We start from the raw sequence: 15,396 nt of genomic DNA on the forward strand, positions 1-15,396 counted from the left end.
CCCTATTTTTTGTATTTTATTTAAAGACAGTCTCACTGAGTTGCTTAGCACCTTGCTTTTTGCAGAGGCTGGCTTTGAACTCAGGATCCTCCTGTCTCAGCCTCCCAAGCTGCTGGGATTACAGGTGTGTGCCACCACACCTCAGCAACATCCAGCTGATGAATGCACTTTTATCAAAGTGATACAAAAACAATTTAAAAGGTAGCTTAGGCTATAAGAACATAATGAAAAGGAGAAGTACTCCATCAAACATCCTGCTCAGAGCATCAGTTCGAAGAATTTAATTTTTTTTTCCTTATTTCTACTTGCATATTTTTAAATAACATGCTCATACTACAATTTACTACATGTCATCCTAAGCGTAATGAAGGAATGTCATTTTCCCCAGTGCCCAATGCTTGTTTCTTCATGGTGCTGCTCTTTGCTCTTTCTGTAACCTCTACAAACCTGAGCTGTCATCTGACCCAGTTTTAGCAGGTTATCACATAAGACTTCATTTTTTGTTTTCTCAAGATATTTTATGTAAGCTGGGCACGTGGTGCACACCTATGATCCTAGCAGCTAGGGAGGCTGAGGCAAGAGGATCATAAGTTCAAAGCCAGCCTCAGCAACTTAGCAAGACCCTGTCTCTAAATAAAATATTTTAAAAATGGCGGGGAATGTGGCTCGGTGGTTGATTCTTTATGTCTATCACAAATTCTTTCCAAATCCTTCAAATAAACTCATGAATAATACATTTTCAATGCCTCACTCTGTCTCTTTTGATTTTTCCCCCTCTCTGGAGTGACTTCTTTTGAACATTTCCAATCTCTTGCTTCCTCTCTAACCCTGCTGAATGTCTGTGGTCTTGAGACTTCCCTTGCTTTCCTTTCCTAGATTCTGAATATGCCTCTTCCTTGGCTTTGTAGCTCATCCTTCAGCTTCCTCCAAGTGGACACATGGAATGTATCACTCCTAAGGCCCACATTTATGAAAATAGAGTAGGAACCTTGGTATTTATCTCCTGTTCTACATGAAGATTTTCAAGTAATTCTCCAGTTTCTAGGCCCATGCGTCGTCTTTGCTTTTTGACACCCTAAAACATAGATTATTGAAGATAATCGCCTTGATTTTCCATTTCATTTCATGGCCTATATAAGAGACAAAAGTTACCTTGTGAGAACAACCTCCTTTAAATGTGGAAATAATGAGCACGTAATACAGTTGGTAGTATTCAACGTCTCAGTGACTTGAGAACTACCATGCCATCATTCAGTGTAATTTTCTCTAAACAGTTTAGTATTTCTAAAATTGAAGGTTCCATTTCCTGGTGTGGTTGATCATTTTGTTCCCTAGCAGAAGACATTTTACACAAAACTGCCTGCTTAGTTTGAATAAACTGTCCAGGTTGCTCAAGGGAGGGGAGGAAAGTAATTTTAAATTCTACTATGAAATATCTTTATTTCTTCCTATTTTAAGGCTCTCCCTTTGTCTGAACATCTTGATTTTTTTTTATCATAAGGAATAATACTATTCTAGCCAGTCATATTTTCAATAGAATTGTATGTATTGGCAAGGGTGCATTTTAAAACAAAGAGTCCTGATTCATTCCCAAATACCTGATTAAGCTTGTTTCATAAAATGTCTGTAATCTGCAGCATTAGTATTTATCTCTCAGGTATGGCCCTGTAACAATAATACCTAGTTACATGAAAAGTGGGAGGAGGAAAAAGAAGGACTTCAATCATAATACTGCCATGATTTGTATCTGATCCTGATGTTTTTCAGTTTGTCCATGCTATTAGCTGTAATGTCCAAATTTAATTCTTGTCAGGACTATAGTTTTCAATTCCACAAAAACTAAGACCTAGAAATTGTCTTAAGTCAGGCAAAAATGACTTTCCCAGTTCTATCAGAAAACCTCCAATACTTTCAGCAAGCTCTGTGCTGAGGCTCAGAGGGTGTAGCAGAGAAGGCAGACAATGACTCAGAAGGCAGAAGTGGCTGCTGAAAGAGGCAGAGGGCATGAGGGAGGGGAAGAATCCTATACCTTGGGCAATGGATTCCTAGGCATTGCAAAGCAGACTGGCATCTCCCATTTTACTTATAGCACAGAAAGTAACCAGAAGGTTTAAAAAATATCAGACAACTCAGGTGGTGTCTACACTTGCAAAGTGAATTAGGACTACACAATCTCAGGATATCTCATTTCTGTATGTACCCTGATCTCTCATTTGTATGCACATACTTAAACATCAGGAAAGAGAAAACATATTCAGTCATTTTAAGAGGAGTCAAAAAACATTCGGAGAAACAAATGCAAATGAATATTATGCTCACGTTTTGTATTTTGAGAGGCTGTATAGCAATGTGCAGATGGTATAACCTGGATTCCTGCCTCTACCACTCACTCACTGCATGGCCCTACCACTCACTCACTGCATGGCCCTACCACTCACTCACTGCATGGCCCTAACCTTTCTTTCTTCATCCATAACAATAAAAATAATAATCTTCCTCATATGAATGTTAGAAAAACAAGATGAAATAAAACATGCAAAATATAAAGCACATACTAAGTACTCAGTACATATTAATTGTTATGATGACGATCATAACTATTCCAGATCCTAAATATATTTTTTACATTTAAGATATCTAAAAAATAATTACTGTTAATCCTTGGTTCTGCTAATTATATTGCCAGCCTCCAAGTAGTAAGTATGTCACCTATCTACACCCAAAGATATGTGGCTATATTTACTGCTCCTATGTATTGCAAATTGTATTTTTAGACTCTACTATTCTTTTTGAGCTAATTCTTAGTTTCATACTCAAATGATTCATATTTTTCTCTCTGCCTCATGAAATTTATCTTTCTAAAATACAAGACACATATTTACCTATGCCCCATTCCTTCTTGTGGCTGTTATAAACTTTTCATTCACAGTCTAGTGCATTCATGTGTGTGCGCACGCACACACACACACACACACACCACTCTCTGATAAAGATACAGAAAGGCCAGCAATATATGGATTCATTATGATGTTTTGTTACATCTGAAAATACCTTCATTGAGGACAAATGGAAATGGAACATGGTTTACTACCCCCACATTTAAGGCATCCTCAAGGTAAGGGTATGGTATTTCAACTTAGCTACATAAACATTTTTAATACTTACCAAGGTTGGCAAGAATAATCTACTGGTTTGGGCACCTAGGATATAAAAAGGCAAAAATAGATTAAGTTTACTTAAGGGAAGCTTTTAGAAATCAATCATTAATTCAGTTCAGCTGACTCAGCTCTATAAAACCCTTAAGTAGTACAGCCCTAGAACTATCCATTGGCAATTTTATACAGAATGAATCATAGTATATGTCAGATAAGTAGAAAATAATTCATTTCACTTTAATTCATTCTTTCATTCATTTTATTGCTGCTGTACCTCCAAGGGGAGAGATAGCAGGAAAATATGAACTAGAAACTTTCAATATTTATTATCGAGGCAATTTAATCCTATCATAGAAAACTAAAATGAAAATGTTATTAAGGAAATCAAATAGCACTTCGGTTTCACATTAAGAAAACACGCAAAATAAAGAATAAACACTGGATGAAGAATCTATTACTTAACAAATTCTAAACTCTGATTTTAAAGTCTACCAAGTAGAAAACTTTTATTCAGGAAAATATCATGGAAAATATTTATTTCCCCCTTTTCTCAGATAGAGCTTTACAAAAGAGAAACGTCTTACATATTCCATTCTAATTTTTTAAAAAATGTTCTTTTAGCAGCTGAAGGCAACTAGAAAATAAATAAAGCCAGAGAAGGTAAACAAATATTCATAAAATAACAAAATCCATTCCATAGAGAGGAGACACATCTATAAGTTCCTGAGAAAAGGTGGAAGCATAGGTAGTCTCGTGTTCAGAAAAGTTTCATGAATGATCTGAGTCTTTGACATATATATCCCATGGTATTCCGGGGTTTTATCATATAGAGTGATCAAAAATACTGTTACCTTCAGTTATAGTAAACTATAGAATATAGCTGTGATATTTAAATACAGAATATAACTGTGCTGTTTAGAATCTTCACCACTCAGAGACTTAGGCAGAATTTATACACAGAATTTGAGGTTGTCCATCTCTTGTCTCCTTCCTTTCTAACATTTCTTATCTCCCTCTCCAGCTGTTGTGGTTGTTTTAAACTCCAGACTTGGTTCTTCAAGTTGGAGATACCCTAAGGTTTCTAACTGAATTTTAACCTAGTTGAATTCCACAACCTAGTCCTTGCCCTCAAGCTATCATAAAACCTGGATATCATTCCCTTTTCCAAGAGGCAATTCTCCTAGTCAGTGCCTTCAGACATTTTGTTTTGTTTTTATATTTTGTTCATATTTTACAGCTGTTACCTGTAAGAGGACTGGCACAACTGGAGCTACTTAATATTTTTCCAAGATAGAAACTCTTCTTGCTTCCATACACTGTTGTTATCTAGCATTTAACTGCCTATATATAGCCAGGGAGTTGTCTTTGCCTTTTACTCCTTTGTTCATACATTCAACAATTATTTTTGAAAGCCCATTTCATGTAAGACCATCTCTAAAATAAAACTTTGAATGCTCATTTTATACTATATTCAAGATGTCATAAACAGATGATAGCATTTGTTACATGAAATGGTTAATATTCTTGATTTGATGCCTCCAGATCACAAAATATCTTAATATTAGCATACATTATCTCTTGCTACATGCCTATGGATACACATCATTGCTTTACAGGTAGGAAGCCTGAATATCTCTCATACAAATGACAGAAAACTAACTAAAAAATCATTGTTACTTATCTAAGTAAATAAGAGAAGTATCAAACTTCAACAATCATTCAACATTATAACATAATCTTAAAAAGTTTTAAAATGTGACATTATATCATAGAACCAAAAGAATAAGAAATGCTTATTTATTTTTTAAAATAATTGAGCCTAAATGAATGTAGTAAATTATCTTATAGACTACCTTCTGAAATCAAGGGTAGCAGACACTTTTTTGTTTTTATTTTTATTTCTTTTATTGATACAGGGAGTTGAACCCAGGGATGCCAAGCCACTGAGCCACATCTCAGCTTTTTTGAAAAAAAAAAAAAAGTTTTATTTTGAGAAAGGGTATCACTAAGTTACTTAAAGCTTCATTGGTTTCTGAGGCTTGCTTTGAACTGACAATCCTCCTGCTTTATCCAGAGCCGCTGAGTTTACAGGTGTGCTCCTCACATTTGTAATATTAAAAATAATGTCCGATTTAGAAACACAGACACAATTTAAATATAGCAAGAAAGATAGTTTAAGAAGAGTTTTGAGGAGCTGGGGTTGCGGCTCAGTGGTAGTGTGCTTGCCTAGCATGTGTGAGGCACTGGCTATGATTCTCAGCACCACATACAAATAAAAAACAAAAGAAAACAAAACACAAAGGTCCATCAACAACTAAAAAATATTAAAAAAAGAAGAGTTTTGAGGGTTTTCTTTTTTCAAAAAATCATCTCTACCATATTAATAAAACAAAAATTCATTTACTTTGGACTAAATAACTTCAAAAAATTTTGTGGAAATTTCCACCCTAAATGTCAAATTAAGATATTAAAATCATATCACCCCAAATAGAAATTTATCAATATCATAAATCACGAGAGTACATTTTAGTTATATTCACCTACATTATTGTAGTAGTCATTCATTCTCCTTTTATTTGTATTTGATGTATTTAGAAAAAATCATTATGATATTACATAAATAATAATGACACATTAAAGTATAAAAATGTATTTAGAGATTTGATTAAAGAATTTGTTACTTTTTACTTCCTAGCATGCTTTCCAGTATATCAGCTGAATGTAAATTCTTCCTGTAGCACAAGTGTGTGGGAATAGCTTAGACCTTACCACTTAATTTTGTAAATTCTTGTTAGCTAAATTTGTCTCTTGAATATATTAACATTTTAAAATATTTTCAGGCAATTGATTCAAAAATGTTGTTCGAAATAATAAGATCCCTTCAGAAAATATTAATAAAGCTACTGAGCAACTTGACCAGTATCCTTTCTTTGTATATTTCTGCATAACTGATCATAACATCAAAAGTTAAAAAAAAGAGAAATAAAGAAATAAAATACTAGTACTTACACATGGAGAAGGCTTGACAGCATCACTTGGGAAAAATCCAACCTCTCCTGAAGCCAAGTTTCTACCCTAAGTTAGAAAAAAAAATTCCGGGGTTCAGAACAAAATGTTAATTCCATAACATTGTTTATATACTGTTGTTACCGAGATGCTCAGAAGGACTTACATCTTATATCCAGTCCTAAATATTAACGTACTATGGCTTAGAAAAAGCAGCAAAATTAGAGATTTTTTTTTCTTAATTGTTCAACTTGACATGTGGGTTAGGTCATTTATTTTTAAATGTACCATTCAATTCTATTACCTTTCCCTCTCTCAATCTTATCTAGAGATGGAGTCTAAGAATGGCTAATACTTATTGAACCCCTCCTATATGATAGACACTGCTCTGAGTGTTTCATTTAATTCAAACAACAGTCCTCTACTACATTAGGTCCAATTACTATTCCCATATCATAAAGGAGGAAAATGAGACTCAAGAAGTAAATGATTTGGCCAAGATCACAGAGCTAACAAGTGCCAGAACCAGAATTCAAACTCAGGTATTCTCATTTCAGAGCTCTGCACTACTTCTCTATACAGTGTGATGCTTAAGTATACTAGAAAATAAAGCTAAAAGGAAGCAAGAGTCATTCTATGATATCTTAATTTTATCATTGCTTGGTGGCATTTTACCAAAGGGGCTGCATATTTTAGAAGAATTAAACTGGTACCAATGTGAAAAATGATTTCTAGTTGGACATGGGTTTGCAGGTAAGAATAGTATTAGGAAACTGGTACCATGGTAGAAAAGGAGGACTGAAAGAGGAGAATCAGGTGAAGACATTATTTAACTGGAGTCTGTGGGACTTGCTTGAGGATTAGATATGAAAAGAGAAGAATAGGTGAGTTAATTACTGGGAGAAATGTCAAGGATGGGGGTAAGGGTAATTCCATAATCCAACCAAACAGATAACAGACAGAGATGACCATCATACAGAGGGGAATCGGGAAATCATTGGAGCAAACTGACATGGGAGGAAATATGTAGAGAAGACAGAGAAATTAGTGTCAACAGAAGACAGGTAGCAACCATTAGGAGAAGAAACAGAGACTAAGGGAGTGACAGTAAGAAGCACAGTAACTATAAAGTTGGAATGAAGTGTTTCTTTCACTCAACTGTATTGCTGAGTTGTCTGTGTCGCTTTATTGTAAGCATGACACTGAGATACAAGTAAATAAGAATAATATTTGGGGACCATCCGTACTCTCATATATAAGTGTACTACAATGCCACCTAAGTGTAAAATATGAAAGTCTGTGGGTAGGAACCACACATTGATTGAACTTAGAAGAGAAAAAAATGAGTGATATTTCCTAAAAAAAGATTATTAAGACCTCTGATAGATAATGCACTAAAAAGTCTATTTGGCAGATTAAAGGCCAGAGAGTAAAAGCTTTTTTTTTTTCCCAAAGCTGTATTTGGAGGTGCACCAACAAATTGAAAATTATGGCTATTTTAAGAATTGTGAACTGTGAATTTCCCTTTATCAAAACAAGAAAATGTCTTAATCTATAGAATGCAGAGTTCAGGTGATATTTTTGTTACAGTACAAAATGGACAAGTAATACCATCTACTTCCTTCAACAAAACTGACGAAAGGAACCTGTATGGAAGGATACTTTCACTCTGTTCAAAACTTAGTTAATAGACTACCCACTCTGTCATCTCTTCTATAAAACCACCCCAAGCTACAGATCCTGATTTAATCCCAAGCCTGTTTTCCCACTGCACCTTCATATCCTCTTAGTAGCACAAAATTTAGTAGTACTTTGGTAGCAAACTAGTAGTACTAGTAGTACTTTGGCAGACCATGTAATAATTGCTGTATCTGTTCTTCTCCATTATTTTACGATGAGTTTTTTGAGATCAAGAACAACATGTCTGTCATTTTTGTGTTACCCAATGTAGGACACATGGCAGGCATTTAATAAATGTTTGTGAACTGAGGTATCTTACATTTTAATAATCCCATGTCTTTGAGTAGTTAAGACCCAAACTTCCTCTTCCCTGAAACAAATAAACTATGACACACATCATCTTTACACCCACAACCAGTACAAGCATTATGCTGCCGGTTTCTATATAAAAATATTCATACAGTGAATAATGACCTGTCCCTGACATTTTATATAAGAAGCATGTGTTGGAGGACACAATGCCACAAAGGAGAAAGAAGGATGAAGATACAAAAAGTGAAATAGTAGGAGGAAGTTTACAATTTTTTATAATTTAGGAAAATGTATGACTGGCAATTTTTTTCCCTCTATCTTCTTTTGTAGAACCAAGTGGTCCACAAGAAAGGCATGAATAGGAACTGAAATCATCCTAGATGGTTGATAAAGGGACCACAGTGTAAGAAATGCTGTAAAATGGGGTGATTCTTTCATTTTCCATCCAAACCAGACCCCTTTGAGATTTAAATGGGTAATAGTTCATAATGATGCAAGGATAAACTGGATAAATTGATATACTGATATCTGAATAGACTACTGAGGGGGAGGGCCTAGGTGAAGAAAGAAGGTTACTAGGGACATGCCCTGAAAGGGTTTATCTCCCTGCGCTCCCTCTACTTCCCATCTGCCATGAGCTGACAGTTTTCATCCACCATGTTTTTTTCACCTTAATGCTTCTACCTTGGAGTCATCAGACTATGGACTGAATCCTCTCAAACCATGAGCCAAAATAGGTTTTTCTTTCTTTACACTGTTTTTTTTTTTTCCAGGTATTTTCATTATAGCAACGAAAAGCTGACTAATGGTCATCCCAAATTACTTCTTTCTTGATGAAATGCCCTAGGAAACATTAACGTTTCCTTAATGGTCACACACATTCCTTAGATGACAGAGAGAGGAGAAAAAATTTAATCTATCTTAACAGATGACTAAAGTTAGAATTCCTTACAAATTCTTATGAGACCTCAGTTTTAGCTATGACAGATAACATGTGCTATATTCAATTATTTCATTTATTAAGGAAATGGCCATCCCATAACATTTGGAGAATTCAAAATAGTGTGAAGGAAGGAAGTCTTTGCTTCCTTGGGGGATGTGGGTGGGATACACAATGGTAATTCTTAATACTAATGGATGGAGCTGCTGCCAACCCCCTACATTTGCAGGCTGTAACCATGAAATAAACCATCCTCAGATTCCAGCGATTTAGTTCACTTAATGTGGTGATCTATCTATGAGATTTTACTAACCTTGATGAGAGACATGTAACTGAATTTCTTCCTTTATATTCCTGTGTGGGCATTTTATTCTGGGTCAGACAACCAGGTTGTCATCTTTTTTTTTTAATGCCTATTACAAATGCCAGAGATAGGGAATCATCTTTTAGCAACCTTCCTGTCTGATATTTGTTCTGTGAGTTCCTTAATATCTTCAAGGTCAACTCGAAAATATTCCTTTTTTATACTATGTGTCACTTGATATACCACATGGTACTATCTTTATATGCATTTATTCTGCAGGGCATATTTGTATATGTGATGAGATTTTTGGAAATTTAACATTACAGTTTGGGTCATTTTATGAACATTTTTTCTTTGGAAAGTACCTGAGAAAATAGATTATGAGATGAATATAGTGGGAATATGGTACACTTTTATAACTGTCATTAAGTAAACTGAAGCAAATACAAAGCAAAATATTAAATTACAATTCATAAAATAATAATACCTTTTTACTGACAAGCAAATTGCTTCCTGTAGAAAAATGTATCAAACTAAAATTACTGATAACTTTCTCTGAAATTCTGAACATCACAAGTATAAATGCATAGTCAAGCATTTATTTATTTCTAACTGACCTTAGGTTTAACTAGTCCTCATTCTTCTTCAAAAAGAATCCATAGTGAATCATAATAAATTAAAACTACCTTATTGCTGGTAGAAATGATACTTAAAATTTACCTGAATAGAGAAAAACATTTTCCAGGATACCAGAGCTAAAAATACATTTTAAACCCTAGACAAGGAAGGTTTAAAATGACAGAGGATATCCTACAAAAATCTTAATCATAAATTGCTTGGTTCCTAACTTTGTAAAAGAAGAAAGAATTGCTTTAAGAAAAATACAGTATCTCTTCCCCGGGCCTCATTTATTCCTTTAATACTACCTGGATTGGAGCTTTAATGCACTCCTGAACTAGTACCGAACAATTTGAAACAGATGTGGAAAGCTGAATGTAAAAGGGAAAGATTAATGGTTATTTATAAAATATTGGAAATTCTCCAGTACAATGCTTTAACCACTCTCAATGTATGCATGGGGATGCTGTGGAGATTAATAAGCAATTTATCGCACATGGCTAATGGACAGAGCAACTGTCACCCTTGCCCAGTCACTTCTCTTTTATGAGAAATACACAGTTTGAGGGCTGGCCGGGGAGGGGAGTAGAAAGACATATAATGTGGCCATGAATTACAGGAAAATAAGCAAAGATGTATGGAAATTAGTTTATTTACTGGATAGGTGAATAAATGGGCAAATAAAAGGGTGGTTGGGCAAATGGGAATAGATAGATGAAAGCACTATTTTTGGAATTATTCTGATAAGTGTTGTGAAGACAAGTTATGAAACAAAAAGTCCAGAAAATTGGAGATGATCAGGAAAAGACCTAATCTGAAACTGGCCTTTGATAAGGAGTGATTTCTCATCATAGCTGCAACCATACTGTCACCACTGTCATCAGTCAGATATATGTACAGGCCAGTTCCTGAAATGCAAAGAAAGGTGGTATCATGGGGATATTGCATCAGAAGAGTTCATTCTATTCCTGGCTGTGCTATAAAAAGCTGTGCAACCTTAGGCAAGCCTCCATGGTAAAACAGGAATGATGACAACACATACTTCACCAGGGTGTTACAGGATAAAAGAATAAATAGGTGTGAATGCACTTTGTAAAGCTATGTACTTGATTTCTATTTTATCCACAATATTGTTTTTTAATTATCTCAATTGATTCCTTTATTTCTAAATCTTCAGTTTTTATTGGCCCATTCATGTGTTATTAATATGGGAATACCTAATCCTGTGTGTAATTGCACCACTCTCTCTATATGAAAGCACATTTTATTAATCCACAGGTAACATATATTCTCCTGTCACTTTCACCTGAACAGAACTATACAATGCATTCTTTATACAAATGCTTTCTGGAAAGTGTATCTATTCTTTCATTGTTAATTTGCCCCTATACAGTGAGTCAGGTATACTTTTTCCTGCCAGTGAACACTTTGAAACTTGTTAAGCATAATTTCATATGGTTATACCAAAGGGTCACTACAATGAATTCCAAAGTTTTAGTGAGCTTTTTTTTTTTTTTCCACTGTGAGCAAAAGATTTGACAAGAATAATTAGAGAAGGAGAAGTTTATTTGGGGTTCATGGATTCAGAGCTCTCTGCAGTTGCCCAACTCTGATACTCTGGGCCCAAGGTGAGACAGAACACCATGGTGGAAAGGTATGGAGGAGGAAAACAACTTAGGACTTGACAATTTGGAAGAAGAGAGAAACTGTTTCACTCACCAGGGACAAAAATATATACCCCCAAAGTATGACCTTAATGACCTTTCTCCTCCAGTCACACCCTACCTGCCTACAGTTATCACTCAGTTAATCCATTCGAGCAGATGAATGCACTGATTAGGTTAAGAATCTCATAACCCAGTTTTTCACCTCTAAACATTCTTGCACTCTCAAATGAACTTTTGGGGTACATCTCACATCTAAACACAATACACAGTGTTTGTGCACACATATAACAGAATGAAACTGTAAACCATGTACTGCTGTTAGCTGTTAGTAAAAAAACAGGATCTTCAACTTTTGACCAATGTATAAACAGTAAAAACTCTTCCAAAAGACTTAAAAATTTATATGCCTATTAATTCACTTAGGTAGCTACCATAGATGCAGAATTCTGAATAACTCTACAAAACTTAGGTCTAGATAAATTAAATATATCTCCAGTTTGCATAGGTTTAAATTACATCATTGAAAATTCATTGAAAAATATAAAAAGACCTTCATTATATTTGATGGTTTTTCCAATTCACATAAAATTGTTTGTGTTTACTACATGTCTGAAATTTTGGCAGATGGAAGTGTCAAAAAAGCCTTAAAATTAAAAGTTGTGAAATGTACACTGAGAAAAAAAAAAACATAAAAAGCCATAAGCTGCATTTCTATAGTTATTATATGTGAGATGAATGTAACAGTGGAATGAGACTTTGTAGAATATTTTTCCTGCTATTAAAAAAAAAACAAAAACAAAAAAAACTGTGTTCCATGAGGTCTCTGTATTTCTCCAGCAAGAAAAGGTGCTCTCTGGTTATGGGTATATTAAGGGTTTTTTTCCCCCACTCCTAACTCTCAGTGGGTAAGATGTTGTACATGATATAATACTGACTCATAATCTTATGACTGCATTTTTCTGGTCAAATAAACAAGAGAGAACCTTTGATGAAAGAAAAAAATTTCAGCAAGCAAAAACCAGTCTGCAGGAAGGTAAGCCAAATCTGAAGCAGTTACTCAACACAAAATCTGAAAAGAACAAGGTTCTACACCATTTTGGAAAATGTCCTACTTGGGAAAAATAATCCAGGCTTAACAAAGTTCCCAAGAAATTTATTTTTCTAATCCTGGCAGATAAGAAATAAGCATTTTTCTATCCTTGGTGATTTTAATCATAACTAATCACAAAGGAAAAATTCTGAGTAATAGCACTATGCATGTTAAATACTTATGCAGCATTAGGCATTTCTAAAGAATGTTGTTTTTCTACTGAGAGTAGAATTAGTGCCTTAATGAAAAGTTCAAAGCACTGTGCTAGGTACAAAGAGACTAAAAATCAATAAACATGGTCACTGTTTTCAAGAATCTCATGCACACAATGTCATTTTGTTAATGAGTTTTTGCTTTATTTTCACAGATTTTTATGTGATTTTAGATCAGAGGAAAGCTATAAAATATTAATTTGAAATGATGAGGGAGCTGGGAGACTAATGCCTTCTTTCTGGCCTTCCAATCTGAGTAAAGTCATTTGGCCTTTCTTGGCTTCAGTAGCCTCACCTATGAAACAAAAATTTGACCCAAGGTTCTACAAAGTCTCTGCTTACCACCAAAGCACTCTGTTTATCTAAGCTCATTTTCCAAGTCTCTACAGTTCTCCAGTCAATTGTTGCTAGCCCCAAAGTATCTGTTCCACAAATGCTTAATTAGAGAGTATGTTTCAGTAATTTAATCTGGTAGCATTTATTAAAAAAAGATAAGGACATTTCAGCTCCTTAGTGACTTTCACTTTAATTCAATATGAAGTCTTCTATTTTACAAAGTATACAGGGTTGACTTGTGGGGATTAGATACATTCACTAATTCCTCAGGAACTATCACAAAGGGTTAAAATTCAATATATGTTATAATTTCCAATTATTTGGCCAAAAGTTGTAAGGGTGTGTTATTAAACCACTTGTGGTATCAAATACACAGTTGTGTCAGACAATTACAAACTGATGATTCACTGAAAGTATTCTGTGGTTGACACAACTTTTAGTAACTATGGCAGAATGTAACTTATATGGTAAAAAAGTAAAGGAGGTAAAAGGGCACAAGAGAAAAGAAGAGATAATACTTCACAGGCTAAACTTCTGTCTTAGATGGTAGTGTCCTCAGCTAAGTACGTTATAACTTACATTTTCCCCCTGTGTCAAACATTGGAAAAATACAAGAAAGAACTGTTAACAAAAATGTTCATCTTGAGAGTTAATAATTAGGACCTCACCCAGTTTGTCAGGAGATTTGCCAATTCCCATAACACAGTCTGTATACTTGGAAACACTCCTGAAAACTCAGTTTATGATCTATTCAATCAAAGCCAGTTGGCAATTACCCAGGGAAAATGTTTCTTACAGTCCTTTACCAATGTCTATTATCTTCTATAATCATCTCTCCCAGGGCCTCCCTTGTTCTATTACAGTTACACACAGCCTTTTTCTCCCTTCCTGTAATTAGGGAACCTGATGCTCTCAGGGTCAAAATGCTCAATATTTTGAGGCAAAAACCTGTCAAAATAAAGGTCTCACAATTATAGGTTACACTAATGCCGACAAAGTTGCTACACTTTTCACCTAGGTTTTTATTCCTACACTCACAATCTCAATTCTGCCTTGGCTTCTTCTGATTTTATACAAGGAACAGGCTAGTACATCAGCAAGTGCTGAGAGGTGATTCACAAAAAAAGCCCAGGTGAATGGAGGAACACTCCGAAACCACACTCCAACACTCAAAAGGTGGGATTGCCATGGTAAGAGCCAAGTTTGGGACTTCATTCTGGAATGACCTCTGGTAGGAATGTGAATTGGAAAAAAAACACTTATCCGTTCCCAGAATGGTGACTGTCTGGGATTCTAATGCCAAAGCAATGGAGTTTGTTTATAATTTATTTGTTGGTGTTAGAAATCAGTTTTCTTGACAAAGGCGATTTGATTCCTTTTTGACATTTCTTAAATATTCTTATTTGCCTCAGACTATGATGCAGCCTGACACTTGAATTTTAGATCAAGAGAGAAAAATAGAGTTTAGAAATTCCTACGGGAGATAGCAATCTTGTGTGGCCTAGAAAGGATTAGAAAATATCTTCTTAATCTAGGAAAAGAATTCTTTGAAGTGACTGGCTGCTAAAGTTTTGGGGAGAAGTATCAGACAGGAGGAAAGATCTGCTCTATTCTGCTAGACCTCCACTCTCTAGCCTTCAAAGGGTTTCTGGTTGGTTTTGTGTTATTGTAAAGATTATGAAATTCCCACTTATCACATTCCCTAGGCAGTCTGTTTTCTGAAAACCCCTTTCGCTGTTCCCTTCCCCCTGTCCTTCACTCTCCTTCAGGAATCTTACTTCTTCCTCATCCAAACCTGCTCTAGGGAAAGGGCTCATGATTTTTTTTTTTTTTTACCCTGAAGGGCATTTAAATCATCTATGCCCTTCAAAATTCATCACTTGCACTTTTATGTATAATTATGAAGTAAAGTGTTTCACCTCTGATTAAAGAAATTTCAAGAACTGGGTACAGGAACTGGAAGAGCAAACTGGTCTTCTATGAGCTCATATATGTCAGTGAGATCCTTCACATTGATATGGAGAAGGTGAAATTAAACAAATAAAATACCAGATAATCCTTTCCTTACTTCTGGAA

General features: G+C 35.0%; 1 protein-coding gene across 3 annotated transcripts in view; it reads right to left on the bottom strand.

Moving 5' to 3' along the window:
* Positions 1-15,396, bottom strand: part of Vav3 (vav guanine nucleotide exchange factor 3) — a 350,991-nt gene that overhangs the window by 30,224 nt on the left and 305,371 nt on the right. For all 3 annotated transcript variants that reach the window (XM_027943138.2, XM_071618116.1, XM_071618117.1), the window contains exons 21-22: positions 6,165-6,230; positions 3,166-3,200 (exon numbers count right to left, since the gene is read on the bottom strand). In XM_027943138.2, the coding sequence (XP_027798939.1) occupies positions 3,166-3,200; positions 6,165-6,230 (101 nt within the window). The remainder of the gene's footprint in view (positions 1-3,165; positions 3,201-6,164; positions 6,231-15,396) is intronic.

This window comes from Marmota flaviventris, chromosome 10, assembly GCF_047511675.1.
Source record: "Marmota flaviventris isolate mMarFla1 chromosome 10, mMarFla1.hap1, whole genome shotgun sequence".
Classification (NCBI taxonomy): Eukaryota; Metazoa; Chordata; class Mammalia; order Rodentia; family Sciuridae; genus Marmota; species Marmota flaviventris.